The sequence below is a fragment of the Mycteria americana genome, chromosome 12 (genome assembly GCF_035582795.1).
Source record: "Mycteria americana isolate JAX WOST 10 ecotype Jacksonville Zoo and Gardens chromosome 12, USCA_MyAme_1.0, whole genome shotgun sequence".
Classification (NCBI taxonomy): domain Eukaryota; kingdom Metazoa; phylum Chordata; class Aves; order Ciconiiformes; family Ciconiidae; genus Mycteria; species Mycteria americana.
The window spans coordinates 8,983,148-8,998,729 of NC_134376.1; the positions used below are offsets into that span (position 1 = coordinate 8,983,148).

Consider the following 15,582-nt stretch of genomic DNA (forward strand, 5'->3'; position numbering starts at 1 on the left):
GCAGGTGGCTGGGGAAAATGGGCATCTCCCCACAGCAGCACAGCAGGAACGTTGCTGGTGGTCTCTGGTAACTTGAGTTACATCCGCTCAGGCCAGCTGTAGGGCAAAGATAATTTCACATTAACATGCTTCATGAGGTGCGAGGAATTAGAATCATAGACTCGTAGAATCATAGAATGCTTTGGATTGGAAGGGACCTTTACAGGTCATCTAGTCCAACTCCCTTGCAAAAGCAGGTACATCTTTAACTGATCAGGTTGCTCAGAGTCCCATCCAACCTGACCTTGAATTAGATTGGTGCATGATGTCCTGATAGCAGATGGGTGCTAGGATTGTGTTACACTGTGTCAGGAGTGAAAGACAGGATCCCAAGCAGTGTCAGAAGACAGCTTTTTGTTTGAGAGGGGTTTGTCACAACGTGACAGCATGGCTGCCAGGTCCACATGTCACCAGTGAAGCGGTGGACAGGGCTGGTGTGGCATGATGCCCTGACTCGTGTCCACGACTAGACGCTGGCTGGAGACGGCAGCACAGCCTCCCCGCGGGACGAGCTCTCTCCTGCGGCCTGCATACCGCCGCCAGCCCTGCTCGAAGCACGAGGCTGCTTGCTCGTCTCAGCAATGCCAGCGCATGACGTCACATTTCAGCAAGACTCTGGCTGATTAAAGGAAAAAACCACAAGGGATCGCCCTGGAGCCCTCCCTCGTCCTGAGGCGGGGGGAGCCGGGGGGAGGCTCCCCCGTTCCCTGACTGGGTTAGTAGCACAAGCATGGCGGCCGCTCCTGCTCGGAGGTGAGCGGTGCCGAGCGCGCCCGAAGCCCTCCCGGCGCGACGGAGAAACCCGAACGCTGCCGAAGAGGCCCGAAGCCCGCTCGGCGCCGCGCGCCGCCGGCCGAAGAGGCCCGAAGCGGCGGCGCCGAAGCGGCCCCCCGTGAGGGCGGGGTATCGCCGAGCGGGCCTGAAGGCGGGGCCGCAGGGGCCGAGCGCAGCCCGGCCGGATGTGAGTGGAGCGGCCGCTTCCTGTTTCCCCGCAGTCCTCCCTCTCCCCGCCTTGGGTGGTGGCCGCTGCCTCGTCCCCGCTCCCAGGCACAGGGCGGAGGCGGCCGCGACCTGGTGCGGAGACCGCCGCCGGCTCCCTTCTTGCGCGGCCCTCCTCGCCCCGCTCAGCAGCAGAACCCGCCGCCGCGGCGCAGCCCCGATGCAGGCCATCAAGTGTGTGGTGGTGGGCGACGGGTAAGTCTGAGGGGCCCCCTCGCTCGGGCCCTCGCCGTGAGGAGACCTGCCGGCCCCTGCGGGGGGAAGGGTGTCCGCCCGTGAGGCGGGGAGCGGCGCGGGCCGCCCGGGCCCCGCCGCAAGCCGTGGGCGCCCCCGCCGCGGGGCCCGAGCGCGGCCTTGCCGCCCCTGAGGGGTGCGGGGGCTCGCCGGGGCCGGGGGTGTCCGCGCCGAGGCGGTGGGTGGGTGGGTGGCGGCCGCGGCTTCCTGCTGGTGGCGGGGGAGGGGAGGGAAGCGTGGGGCAAGGCGATGACTGCTGCGAGCAAATGGTGGCTGCCTCGGCAGCGGGGAGCGGGAGAGCGAGGTTTCTGCAGGGTGTCTCCGGTGCTGGCTTCCTCCCCGAGCCCTGGATTGCCGGTGGGGAAGGCGCTCCGGGGGTAGGTGCTGTAGTGCTGGCAGGGTAATTCATATCCGTGCTGACAGAAGTGGCTTTCGCCTGCCGTGGTACAGGAGGGTGTGCGCTTCGGGTTGGTTCTGGCAGGGGTGGGCCGCTTCTCCTGGCTCGCCCTGGAGCTGTCTCTTGTTTCTAGTGTTTCTTATATCACTAGACACGCCGAAGTAATCAAAGTGTATTACAAAAAAATACCATGCTTTTAATGATATAAGAAGTTTAATATTGATTTGATATATCCTTTGTGAAAGTAACAAACTTACTACTTATTACTGTTTATAGCTTGATTTTTGAAATCTGATTCTTGCAGTAAAACTAAGTGAAACGTGCTAAACTCTGAGCAGATCATAAATGCTTGCGAGCAGAGACTTTTTCTGCATGCGTACATGTAGTCTTGTGAGGTTCCTGTCTAAAGGAGACTGATAAAGTGCTTGAAATACAAATAATTAGTGATATACTTGTCTGTAAAGAACTGTTGCACCTACAGCATTCTAATATAGTATTACTTATAAATGAAACAACTTGAGCATGCTTTTTAGAATTGAGTTAACTCTTAAGTTTAAGAAATGTTAAGGTTAGAAATGTTAGATAAGGTTAAAGCTTTAGTGTTTCTGTAAAACAATGCAAGTTAAAGATTTGCTTATGTAATATAAAACTTAGGTATTGTTTTATGTACCCTCCACAAAGATCTACTAGGAACAAAATAAACAAAGCTGTAGAAGTACCTGTGTGATTATGATTATATATATATTTTTTTTTAGTTTGTAAATGAGTAGGCTGTTTCTCCTAGGTAACTCATGTTTGTTCTTAGAGCTTTGACTAGTATCTGTTTAGACAATTAATTTGACTAGAAAAACATGGCATGTATGCTAGTTGTGCTATCATATTTTGCCCTTTGTTTTTTTTCTTCACTGTGAGGATTGTTTTGGGGAAAAATAAATGGCAACTGTTGCTTTGACTTCTTGATGATGCAGAGCAGTAGGAATGTGCAGGACAGATGAAGAGCACTCTACTTGAGTAGCTGCAAGAATTGCTGTTGATTGACACTTGAGAAAAAGCATTGGTGTAAGTTATTTTTAGCGGCTTTTGTTTTCACTTTAAAAAGGCAGCTGTTAAGTGGTATGAAATCTCTAGTGATGTCGTGTAATGTTAAGGGAAGTTCTGCATTTTGGAGAAAGGATTACTAGATGCCACAGAAATGGTCAAACTTAATGCTCTTTTGTAGGCATTTTTTAATTGTAGAAATACTGTAAGAACAAGAGCAGTGAATTAAGAGTCCCTGTTTGGAATTTTGCTTAATTTGAGACCTTGTCTGCTAAAACCATGCTGTATTTGGTTTGATAGCTTGTCGGGGGGTGGGGTGGAGTGGGTGTGTGGTGTAGGGTAATTGGCTTCTTATTGAGTGTAGTGCAATGTTTGTGTAAGATGCTGAACACCTCAGGTCTCTCCAATGCAATCTGTAGAGAGTGCAGTGACTTGAAGTTTAGTAACTTCTGTTACTGAACTTTTAAAGTTAAAAAAAATGTAGTAGTATTGTAGGTACTGAACAGCATATTTGGGAGAGGGTGTATCATAGTGAGTAAAACAGCTTATCTGGCAGAGCTGTATGTAACTAAACCTACTATAGCAAAAATACTGAACTTTTGGTCTGAGGATGGTACTAGAGAAATCTCAGCTACTGTTTAACGTTTGAGTGAAGACCTGGGCTGTTGTGCATCATGTCTGCTAGGGAGGTTGTTCATGTGGATCAGAGAAAGAAAGAAATGACATAATAAAAGCTCTTTATGAAGGCTGCCACCTGTTTGTAGATATCAGCATTTCCGGAATTAAACCAGCAAGTGCTTCAGCTGGTCTCCATTACCATGGCTGCAAATGGGAACTAAATTCTCACAATTAGTTTTTAGTTGCGGGAAAGCAGGAGACTCTCAACCATCTGTGCAGCTCTGGTGCCTTTAGAGTGGAAGACATGCTGGTGCAGATCCTCTAACGGCATTTTCAGTGCATGTCACATAACATGGTTCCAAGCAGCTCTAACACAGTGGCGAAACTTCATAAAACTTGTTAGTATAAATAAGGCCAGGAAAGAGATGATGTTTTGTTTTCAGGAATTAATACATATGTGGCTATATAAATATATTGATTCCCGGATGGTACCCAGAAGCAATAAGGGACTCAGTGCTGTCTTTGTCTTTCACTTGTTAAGTGGTTAAAACGCTGGATTTCTGTAGGCCATATCTTTAATAACAGTCAAATGTTACTAACTTCATTTATGTAATAGTGGGTGGACAGAGCTATGATTAAGTAGTTGCTAGAAATCTTGTGATGACTAATCTTGGGTTGGTGTTATTTTAGTTTCTTAGTCTCAGCCTTTATGTACAAGGATTTATATTTTGCCAAACAGTTGGAATTCTCTTTTGGGGAGTTGCTTTAATGCAGAAATTAGAAGTCTAAAAAAGTTGATAAAGTACTTAGAGGATGTACTTTATTTATAAAGGTAGGCATTAGTGTTTATTTTTAAGACTGGTGACCATAACGATCTGATTTGTAGGGCAGTGAGCCAAAAGGCAAGGAAAGCAGGAAGCCTGGATGGAGCAAGTCTGAAACAGGGTTGTTGAACGTGTTTTTTCTTGTTTGAATGACTCTGGCTGATTGGTGCTGCAGAAACACACTACAGGCACTTCTAAGCTTGGAATGAAATCTCTCACCACCTCCTTCCTGTGCTGTTTTGATTAGCCAGAGCAGACTCACCAGTTTCAGTGCAAGGTGAGCAAAGGAGCCTGGGTGCAGAGAAAAGTTCTTGATCCACTGCTGAAAATGTTGAGTTCAAAATTAATTTGTTAGAAGCTTAAATTACCTGTAATGAATTACTGGAAAATGAAGTGTCAGACCAAACAGGTTCTAGAAGTGTGAGAACACATAGCCTCTGCGCCTCAAGATGTTTCCCAGAGAAGCTGGCTTTTGCTTCTCTCGGTATTTTGAAGATTTTCACGTTTGTCCTTTATAAGCTGGACCAGCGTAGCCTGCTTTATAGTGTTGTGAGTGCAATTCAGCAATATATTCGAACTGATTTAGCTGATAGCTCAGGGAGCTAAGATAGCAAGTTGTCCTTATGGGGGAGGCGGAGTGAATAGCTTTCCTTGACTCTGTGTTCTGGTTTGTTACAGAGTCAGTGAGTGCTAGTGTAAGAGATAAGATGGGATCTCCTCTTCTGACAGACAGCTGTTAAATTAGCTTAGCCATGTTGTCATACTGCTCCCTGATTCTTTCCCACAGAAGTTTTTTCAGTGGTAAATCCCTCTCCTTCTTTTAAGCATAAGTGCATCTCAAGCCTGTTACTACAGGAAAATGTTCTGAGATTGTACTTATCAAGAATAGAATTAAATGTCCCCTTTTTGTTGTTGTTATAGCTTGGTAAAAGAGAGTGCATGCTGAAAGGAAAAGAAAAAAATCTCACACTGTGCAAGGAGCGGGCACCTTGTTTCCTTAGAAGCAGGTGTGAAAAGTAGTGTGGAAAACTGCATGGAGAGAGTTGCAGCAGATGGGATGTTATGCTAGGTGTCAGCTCAGAAACATAAAATTGCAATTAAAAAATGGGCATGTAGGATAAAATCGTAGATAATTTTGCACGCTGAAGCAACTTTTTAATAGCTCAAGCATTTAAGGTAATGTTGTCAGATGTTGCTATCAAATACCGTCTTGGGCTAACGCAGTATGGAACTGCTTAAATGGAGAGATGTGTTACAGATTGAGCTACAACGTACATGGTAACTTATGGTTGTGACAAAGCTCAAATTTACTTAACCTGCCTTAAATTGTGAGTCACTAGGTAAGGCTAGTTGGTTAATGTTGAGTGTTAAATAATTTTAAATAATGTTTTGAAGATGGTCTTTGGTAAGTGAAGGGACAGTCCACATGCTTCCAAACCAAGAGAAGAAATGCAGTGATTTCAGTGGAAGATACATAGTAAAATTCAGATGTGAATGCCTCAAAATATTTGCAGCTGGAGAGCTGGTAAGCCCTTGACTAAAGCTTGTTTGTGAGTTAACTTTTTTTTTTCTTCTGCAGAAGTTAAAGGATAATAGGATATTTTTAGCAATAGCATTTGGTTCTTTTTTTTTTTTAATATTAACTGTAGTTATAGACTAAAACTTTAATGAGTTTCTTCAGTTTGTTCAGGAGGGTCATGAGTCAAACCTAATACTAATGGCAAGATTATATGTGTAAGTACATTACGGTTTCAAAGTTACTGCTGACTTGCTTTGAGCAAATCAGTGTAGTGATAAAACATCTGCAAGACAGCACAGTTTTCCTTGCATGGGAGTTTGTCTGTTTGGGGAGAGTGATCGGGAAGACTGTAAGGCTGTCTGGGCATTATCGCTTTTGTGGAACTAGTTGCACATTCACTTCTGGAATCTCTCACACTGGTAAAGGATTATGCATGTCAAATGAGAAGCCAGCATGGGAACCAGTCTGCAGTGTCAGAAGCGCTCCTTGCAGAGTCTATTTTAAAGAAATATGGTCCAATTTAAAGTTTTCCAACCCTTTAATTGAAACTGTAACAAAAATTCAATACCGTTGTTAATCTAATGTTTGACTCTAGATAAGATGTGGGGAGGGAATGAGCTACCAGAGTTTTGAAGGAAATCTGGAACAGAACCTTGTCCTGCTCCCATTTGAGGCTGTTCAGAATTAGATCTGTGGGGGAAGGTTCGATGTTCCAAGTCCTCCAATATTGGAATGTAATTTATCTATAAATCAGTTTATGAAATGTTTGAATAGTTGACGAATGCATGCGGGGAGTCATTTTGCAATAGCAATAAATATTGTGAGGATTATCACTTGTATTTTTTCCTCAAGTACTCAAAAGTAACAATATTTTGAGAAATTATACATTTCAAGCTTTTTCAAACTTCACTTATGTGAAAGTATACCATTTTCTGGAACGGTAACTGTTTTGGAATTGTGTAAAGGGTATCTGGAAATACTTTTCAGGTTTTTTTTTTAATTCCAGGGAGTTGGAGTAAAGCAGTCTTGATGAGTATTCAGTCAGGTCACTAGCAGATGTTAGTAGTCTTATTAATACTTGTGGGGTTTTTTTTGTCTAAAGATTAACAAAATTTGGTAATTTACCATTTCACAAAATGGATGTTTATATTAGGTGTGTTTTCATTGCCAGTGATCTTAAGGCTACAGTCTATTAGCTGTTTTCCTGCACAAGACTACCGACACTCAGTTGTTCCTTAAATGACTGGATGTAATCAGTCTTCTTCCCTAAAAGGTATATTATTTCTCATTATTCAAGATGAATGTGTTTTACATGTGAACTTTCTCTTTTTACAGTGCTGTAGGTAAAACATGCCTACTCATCAGTTACACAACCAATGCATTTCCTGGAGAATATATACCCACTGTGTAAGTACTTACAAAATCCTGAGAACTCATTGATGTTAACTTCTCTGTGCCTACTGCCATTCCAGATTCCTTACTGGAATTGTTTGAATTGGCTGCAAGCACCCCTCAGTTTCATCTTAAATGTTTAACTGAGTATCTAGGTGTGTGTAAGGAGAAGCATTTTGGGCTTTTACTGCTTAGCACAGTCATACCAGTGCTTGTTCACGCTCCATCAGTTTTGCCTCTCTGCCCTCTAGGCCTAGCTTACTAGGGACTAATATTTTATCAGATGCTGTTCTCCTTTAAAATAATGTGTTATTTCTATCTTTAATATCATTCATAATAAGCAGTCCCAAGGCTGAACAGCTTGTAAAACATTATATCGTAGTCAGAAATAGTTGGTTTACGTGACTAAAGATTTTTTTTTTCATTTGTTCTGTCCACTTTTTGTGCTACTGCCAATCCTGTGCTAAGGCAGCCACAGCTCTATAGCTCCTCAGGCAAGACTGTGGGGACTCATTTATTTTGGTGCTTCCCATTTTCTTGCATGTAAGGATTTGTCAGTATCAGTATTAGTGTAGTTCTCTTTTTGAGGGCCTGTTGGGGGGAGGTGTTTTATACATGAGCAGCTGCTTTGCCCTTTTTGGATGTCTCCATATTTATCTGGCGGTCTTGCTCTCTGTAAGTATTGATGAGTTTTTCAGATTACAAAATACATTCTAATGAGATTTACAGATGACTTTAGTTACCCTTCCAAGGTCTTGTTGTCTTAATTACTCCTGTTTCCTTTTTTTGATCTTAAATTCAGATTTTTGTATTACAGTATGCTTGTGTTCCCAGTGAACTTAGTTTAGCCTTAAGTCATTAAAACCTTTGCACCTGCAGTAGTGACGAGCTAAAAGTTATGCCTCTACTGGCCCCTGGTTATTAACTTTGATATTTCATTAGAGGGCTTTTTGATTAGCAGGATTAATAAGTTTGGGGTTTTTTTTTTTCCTTACCTACTGTTGTCATTAAGGATTCCTTGGTTGTTGCTCATGTATCTTCTATTCTAAGTCTTACAGGATGAGACAGATTAACTTGCTGAATGTCCCACAAAGACTGGAAAGCGCTTGCTAAGTGCATCACCTGCTTTCCTGTACTTAGATGAATGCTTCCTTTGGAAGAGCAATGAAAAAGATGACCTCTGTTCAGACTAGACCAAGTCTGTTGTGCATATTTTTTCCTTCCATTACCCAATGCCAGGCTCAGTACTTAAAGAACAACTTTACTGTTTCTGGGGGGCAGAAGGGTGCAACAGAAATGTTTCCTTTCGTAGTGTTCCCAGCTAGGACTCTGTAGGAAAAAGTCCTTGGGTGCCCTATTTTACTGCAAGCTAATGCAGCTAACTCTTTCTTTAATTTTTAGTTTTGACAACTACTCTGCTAATGTAATGGTTGATGGAAAGCCGGTCAATCTGGGTTTGTGGGATACAGCTGGTCAAGAGGACTATGACAGACTACGTCCACTCTCCTATCCACAAACAGTAAGAACTACAGTGTGAAAATAGAAAGAATCTGCACAGCTTTGTATAACATAAAGGTGTTTTCTTTTTGAACATAAGGCCAACATTGTCACATCTGGAGTTGTATTTCTCAGTAACAGTAGCTTGTTGCAAGCTACCATCCTTCATCCTACGTGCTGTAGCTGTAATATTAAAATCTTCGATGTGTGTATAATTGTTAAAATTTGCATGCTTGTGTATTTGCATGCACTGATACATGTTGGCTTTTGTGTAGTTGCAGCCTGAGAATCAACTAGAATGCTTGATTTAAAACAAGAAAAAAACAAACACCCCACCCCCCCAACAAAACAGAAAACCCCTTGGTGAATAGTCTCATCAGCTGGTTCATTGATTTTAAGGTTAGCATGCCTGCCAAAAGCAGGGCTTGTTTTTGTTTTTAGGCGTGATGTTTGGCTGCAACCTGACACTGTCACTGCTAAGCACTTGACATTGTTTAGTCTCTGCGAAGATGTTCTAAATGTGAAAGAGGCAGTACTGAATGAAGATATTATTGGTATTGACAGAGGGTGGATCGGAGCTTTCAAATATACTTAAGCCTATGGCTATTATTACTTACTATAGTTTGTGCTATCACATCAATACAAACGTGCTTCTGTCTTCCATGCTTGCAACTGGTTAAGTCCTGTCTGCAGGCTGCATCTTTCCTTGTATCAGGAAAATGCTGAAGTAATCCGCTCTTTTCTTTCCCCTGCGACTTCAGCTACAGTTAATCTTTGTAGAGACTGATTTTCTAGTCTCTTTAGAGCAGTTACTTTTATCTGGCAGAGCTGTGCTGTAACTAAAGAAAGGTGGTAATTTGCAGGTTTTTTTGGCATTGATTACTGCTGTTGTTAACTGTCAGATATATATATTCAATGCTAATAATGTAAAATGCAAGATTGTTCCAGTTATTCTACAGCATAACTGCTTTCCTGAATAATGTGAATATTATTTAATGAACTCAGGTGCTTTAATTAAACTGTCTTAATTCACAATTTTCCTTAATTCACTGCTCACTAAGTCTTACAGTTAGGCCTTCCCATCAGTTATGATAACGCAAGATGGATATGAACTTGCCAGTTGTAGGCAACTCTGGTAGAAATGCCAGAAATATCTGCCTTTTCTAGAAAGCGAAACAATGGAAAGCTGTTTTTCACTAATATTTAGATATTTATAGGATACTTAGGAAAACTTAAGCTTTGCTTAATGTCATAAAAATATTTTCAAAAAAGTATCTTGGGGTAGAAAAAAATATATTGAAAGATCACACAATAGTGTGAGAAAGAGTTGTCAGGGAGAATATTGTTTGTCCCCTATGACAAAAGGACAGAATGCATGTGCATGTCTTCAGCCTGCTAAAGTAACTGTGGCTTTCTGATAGACTGCAAAAGAATTCCACGTCAATCTAAGCATACTTTTGGTAAAAAATCTCTTCTGTACAAGCATGTGTAACTGTTAAGTAAAGGTTTGAAGTACTTTCAGTTACTCAGATTATTTTTTATAGCAGCAAACGAAACAGGGTGGTAAGTCTTGAACTTCTTATGAAGCAGTCTTCCGATTTTAGACTTGTGCAATATGTAAGATTCATCATCACTTCAGGGACAAAAAACCCATGAAACTAACAAAAAGCACAGAGGAAGAGAACAGTGGAGCTGATGAAGCCTGACTGTTTTTAGGATCTGCATTCAGCCTCCCCCTTCCTTCACTGTGCTATTTACAACTCACCCTGCACATATTTTTGTGGCCCTCTGTTTCCGTATGTGTGCACCTCAGCTACATCCTGGGCAAGGTGAAAGCAGGTATTGCTGATTACTTGGCCAGTATGTGTCTTGACTAGCCACCCAGCAGCTCAACAGCTATTAACTTCACAAAGGACTTTGCCATAGTGGAGGCATTAATTTGTATCTTTTTCCCTTACTCATTTTTTTCCTTAAAATATACAGGAATTTAATACCTTCTCCTGAACGTATTTGAAATCTACCAGTATTTAAAAATATTTGGGGAAGGAAGAAGTTGGGACAGAAAAGGTGGTTAACTTTGTTTCCTCAGGAGACGAAACCAAAGAGAAAATTAAGTTAGGAGGATGCTTTTCATGAGAGGTTTGCTCTTGCAAGTCTCTGACAATGCAGACAGATATTTACAGGTTTATGGGGCAGTCTGGTGGTCTGTTCTGGATGCAGGTAGTTGGTTGTGCTGAATTACAGGGTAGCGTCTCTCTTAAGAAGAAGAGACATGTTGTGGATATTTGTGAGCACAAATCGCTGACTCAGAACGTTTTCCCTTAAATCCATTTTAGGAGTAACTTTATCTCCTACTGTTATTAGGTTGGAGGAACCAATGGTAAGAATATATCTTCCAGTCTGACAGATCAACCTATTGCCGTATGTAAAACTTTAAATAAACTTCAGTTCCAAGTTCTGTCATCTTGTCTTGCTTATGATAGTGATAAATTGGCCCCTATTTTTTTAAACAACTACTTTTCTTGGAACTATCGAATTGCTAGATCTGAGAACTCTGTTACCAAATCTCTTCATATGAGTTGCTAAGACTAAACCTTTTCTTGCAAATAAATAGCTCTTCTTCCTACTTATCAAGATTGATAGTGTGCAAGACACCTAAAATCTTCAAATAATTCCTCATGGTTACACTGAATTTTTTGATCTCTGGAGCTAGTAAATGAGAGAGTCTGCGTAACGTGCAGAGCTTCCGTCACCACAAACCTGCAGAATTGGAAAACAGAAGTAGTGGCCATAGTATCACATTATTTGATGTTGTTTCTTTCTTCTTCTGGGACGCTGCTACGAAACTTGTTGGGGTGATGCATGAACAACTGGGTTGCAAGTGCTTAGCAGTGCAGATGTCAGATGCTGACCTAACAAAATGCCTTGAGATGCAGCACAATCAACTAACATTCTGAAATGCCTGATTCTTTAACACATTTGATACCGGAATAAGAACGGATGTGGAGGTAGGTTGGGGAAAGTTGGGCTTTTTGAGAGATGCTTATTGAGTTTTGGGTCATACAGCAAGGTTACTGTCTTCATCCGGTTAGACAGCGAAATTAACGTTGTGGTTATTCTGAATGCTTGTAGACTACAGTGTGTCATGTATGAAGCTCATTGGTTTTTTTGAAGTGTATACTGTACAGCAGTTAGTGTAAGCATTTGCTCTAAAATGTTTTTACTTGCTCTTACTTACAATCTTTCTTTTTGCCTTCAATTGAAAAGCGAGATGTGTAAGATCCCTGAAAACACCCACTTTTCTCTCTGCTTTCTCATAATTTAGAAAGGGAGGGAGGGAGCCAGCTTCAGGGTTTTTAATACCTGTCTCAATCCTAATTTGGTTATAGAGAAATTCTGAAATCTTTTTATACTGACATTCAGAAGTGGCAGTTCTACAAGATTCTTCTGACTTGGGCATGGAAGTAATAATTGTAGAAATAATAGTCGTATGATTTATTCCATACTGCATACTTTGTCTTGGCAATTTAAGACTACTTTAGAGCAGTATATTAATAGTACATTAATATTTTAAAAATTGATGCTGACAGTTAACACTTTGCAACACCCTATGCTGATGAGTTATGTGTCTTTCAAGGCTTAAATCACTTAGAGGTCTGCAAAGAGCATCCAACCCCAATTCAGAAGCCAGTCTAATGACTCTTTGTTGCTTCCTGGGTTTGTCAGGATCTGAAGTGTGGTATTTTGTGGGGGTTTTTTTGTGGTTTTTTTTTTTCACATGCCATGTCCCGTCCCTGTCCCCCCACCCCCCCCGTCCCCTGCCGAAGTGTCAGTGAGGGAGAAGAAATTATATTTAGGGAAAAAAAAGCTTGCAATGCAATGGTATTAGCATTTTAGTTGCTGGCTACTGCAATAGCTGATTACAAACTTGATTACAATCTATTTGTTGTTGGTTCCCCTGCCCTTTGCGTCTGGCTTGTAGCTGCCTGGGATGGATTTCCCAATGGGAAAGCTACCTCTGATTGTCACGTGCAGCTGTGTTGTTGACCTTGCCTTTTGCAAGTGTGATAGGTGCTGGTGATCATTGGCCTTTTCAGGGTGATGAGATTTTATAATGGTTGTTCTGCTGGGCTAATGTCTAACAACTTGTTTTGTAGGATGTCTTCTTAATCTGCTTTTCCCTTGTGAGTCCCGCTTCCTTTGAAAATGTCCGTGCTAAGGTAAGTACAAGCTGGTATCACTTTATTTCTCAGGGTTCAACGTACTGTTCACTTTACAGCAGTGTCTGGAAATATTAGGTGATAATTTTTTTTTTGGCAGGCAATGCAAACTGTAGTTTGAAAAGGCAGAAATTCATCTGCCTAACTTCTAAGTCATGGATGTTCAGGGCAGGTGAAACACTCTTAAGTATGAATTGTTCCTTGATGCATTCATAGGATAAGAGTAGTTTAAGAGTTTTCAGCCAACAAGGGGCTAAGATCACCAACAGGAAGTTTCCTTCTAATGCAACAGCAACCTTCCTTTTAATGCAATTGAAAGGAAAATATTAAAAAACAAATGCATGCAAAAATTAGGTGGATGCCACTTGTTCCTTGAATCAGCACATTCTAGCACATGCTCTGCTACTGTTGCAGTCTTCCATGTCCTTGGACAACTCAGCTGAATGGCGTTGTGGAGACTTCACAAATGAGAGGTAGCTTCCACTGGTGGGGGAAGTGCAGATCAGGGTTTTTCTGGTATGCTGAGAAAATACAGCCCTTAATAGGATAAACTTTTGAAGTATATGGAAACACATGTTGGGTTCATTAAAAATGTTTTGTAATTGTGTGTTCTTTATTAGTACTGCCTTAAGGGGTTCTTAGGCTCCCTCCTTTACTCTTTGGCTGACTCTTGAAGTGTCACGAAGGACACTGAGCCTTTCAGTCGTAATGTTCGAGAGCTTTCATGGAAATCTGCCCACACACAAAACCTATGCTGTTTTTTTGCAGTGGTATCCTGAGGTGAGGCACCATTGCCCCAACACCCCCATCATTTTAGTGGGAACCAAACTCGATCTCCGGGATGATAAGGACACTATTGAAAAACTGAAGGAGAAGAAGCTGACTCCTATCACCTACCCCCAGGGCCTTGCCATGGCAAAAGAGATTGGTATGATGGCAGTGGGGTTCTTGTTGACTTGATCTAAATTTTGTTTGTGGAAGATGTTGTACCTTAGTTAAAATAAATGCCTGGCTTTTCTTGTGGAGCTAGCTAGAAGCAGTGCTGCTGTGATTGTGGAAAACTGCTTTGTAATTGCCTGTTTGCTTTCCACAGGTGCAGTGAAATACCTAGAATGCTCAGCACTTACGCAGCGAGGCCTCAAGACAGTGTTTGATGAAGCTATTCGAGCAGTTCTGTGCCCCCCTCCTGTAAAGAAGAGGAAGAGAAAATGTCTGCTGCTGTAAACGTTACCCTCCCCCACCCCACTCCAGACCCTGTGCTTTGCTCAGAACAATGGAGCATTCACACTCAATGCCAAGTTTTTCTGTTATAAATTAGTTCTCTTCCATAAATTCTTGAACCAATCAACAATTTCAGTTTCATTTGTTTAAAGTATGAAAGTTACCTTGCATTCTTCTCAAAGCAGACTCCTGAAAAGACAAACCTATGTAAAGCCTTATTTTTAAAATCCTCTTCTTGCTCAATTAAGTGTTGCCAAACTATCTGCTGAACTAAGTTGCGTTGTTGTGCTACGAACACTAAGCACTAAACTGTTTTTTAAAGATTATTCCTGAAGATGACTCTAATTTCTGTTAGGAAATGCAAAAACACTTTCTAGTTTTTCACAGTAAGTAACAGTACCGTATAATTAGCAAAACACTGCACTCTAATGTGTTTTATTAAATGTTTTCTCAACCCACAGTCATTGCATAGTGTTGTATATTGAACCTAAATCTTTGACAATGACTGACACCCTTGAGTCACAGTGTAAAATGCTTTATCATTGGTAAGGGCTTGGTTGCAATCTAGTTCTTGCTGCTGTGATTTAAAAAATAAATAAATTAACTATTCTTACTGAAGCGTATCTAGTCCTTTTGACAGCATTGTATTGTTGGGTTGGATCAAATGCTAGTGCCAGACAGTATTTTGATGCTGTACAGATGACTGACACTACACTGCCAGAGGAGCTGAAACTGAATTGACTTTTAGTGCAGGTTGAAATTGGGGACTGTTTTCCCAGAGGTGCAGTAGTGGAGAGGTTGGTGGTCATAGGGAAATTCCTTTGAATTCCAAGCAGGGCATTCATTCAGGTACAATTCTGAACCAGTCATTCCCACAGCTGTTGTGTAGTAAATGCTTTTCTTGTAGAATCTCTTCTTACTGAGCAGTATAACTTGTATTTGAAAGCCTTTCCGATGATAGAAATTTGCTCTCTTTTTTTTTTTTTTTTCTCCTTTGGTAGAGTAGAATATTCAAGCATATCTTCCTTATTTTCCTGTTCTTTCTGACCCAGTAAGTTATGCTTTCTGAGGAGCTTTTAGTCTATTAACTAGGTGTAAAAATCATGTGAAGCAGCTTTACACATTTTAGTAATTTTTATGTTTTAAACCTCTATAAACTATGAACCTTCTCAAATATCACTATTTGCCAGATATCCCCACCACTGTAACATTACTAATGCAGCCAAGTGTTCTTTATGTCACTACATGTTCATGTGCAGCATAGATTGAGTAATGGTAACTTGGGTCTGTGAGGTTCTGTAAATTAGTGCTAGTGTTCTGTACATCCCAAACTGGCAGGAATACAATGTGGAACTACACCCTTTCAACCACTAAAGCAAAACTTAAAAATAAAAGTTGCAAAAGTGTGAAGTTTTTACATTGATCTTTTGCTAATGCAATTAGCAGTATGTTTTGCATGTATGACTTAATAAATCCTTGAATCACATGTGTGGTAATGTTTGAGTTTCTGAGCAAGTGTTCTCATTCTTGTGCTGCTATGAGTAAGTGTTCTGCTTCCATTGCTGACAGCAGTGAGGGGTACTC

The 15,582-nt window shown here is 41.4% G+C and overlaps 1 protein-coding gene across 2 annotated transcripts; it reads left to right on the top strand.

Annotated features, from left to right (window-relative positions):
* Positions 1 to 1,001: 1,001 nt before the first annotated feature.
* Positions 1,002 to 15,484, top strand: RAC1 (Rac family small GTPase 1). 2 transcript variants are annotated; one of them, XM_075515418.1, is made up of 7 exons: positions 1,002 to 1,233; positions 7,004 to 7,075; positions 8,462 to 8,579; positions 10,922 to 10,978; positions 12,715 to 12,777; positions 13,546 to 13,705; positions 13,871 to 15,484. In XM_075515418.1, the coding sequence occupies exons 1-7, from the start codon at positions 1,199 to 1,201 to the stop codon at positions 13,999 to 14,001; spliced, it is 636 nt and encodes a 211-aa protein (XP_075371533.1). In that variant the 5' UTR covers positions 1,002 to 1,198; the 3' UTR covers positions 14,002 to 15,484. The 2 variants fall into 2 exon arrangements, with proteins under 2 accessions (XP_075371533.1, XP_075371534.1); XM_075515419.1 differs by lacking the exon at positions 10,922 to 10,978 and having other exon boundaries at positions 1,006 to 1,233.
* Positions 15,485 to 15,582: the final 98 nt, after the last annotated feature.

Coding starts and splice junctions, on each gene's coding strand:
- RAC1 (XM_075515418.1), top strand. CDS start 1,199: ATGCAGGCCATCAAGTGTGTGGTGGTGGGCGACGG. Junction 7,076..8,461: donor GGAGAATATATACCCACTGT/GTAAGTACTTAC, acceptor TTTAATTTTTAG/TTTTGACAACTACTCTGCTA. Junction 13,706..13,870: donor TGCCATGGCAAAAGAGATTG/GTATGATGGCAG, acceptor TGCTTTCCACAG/GTGCAGTGAAATACCTAGAA.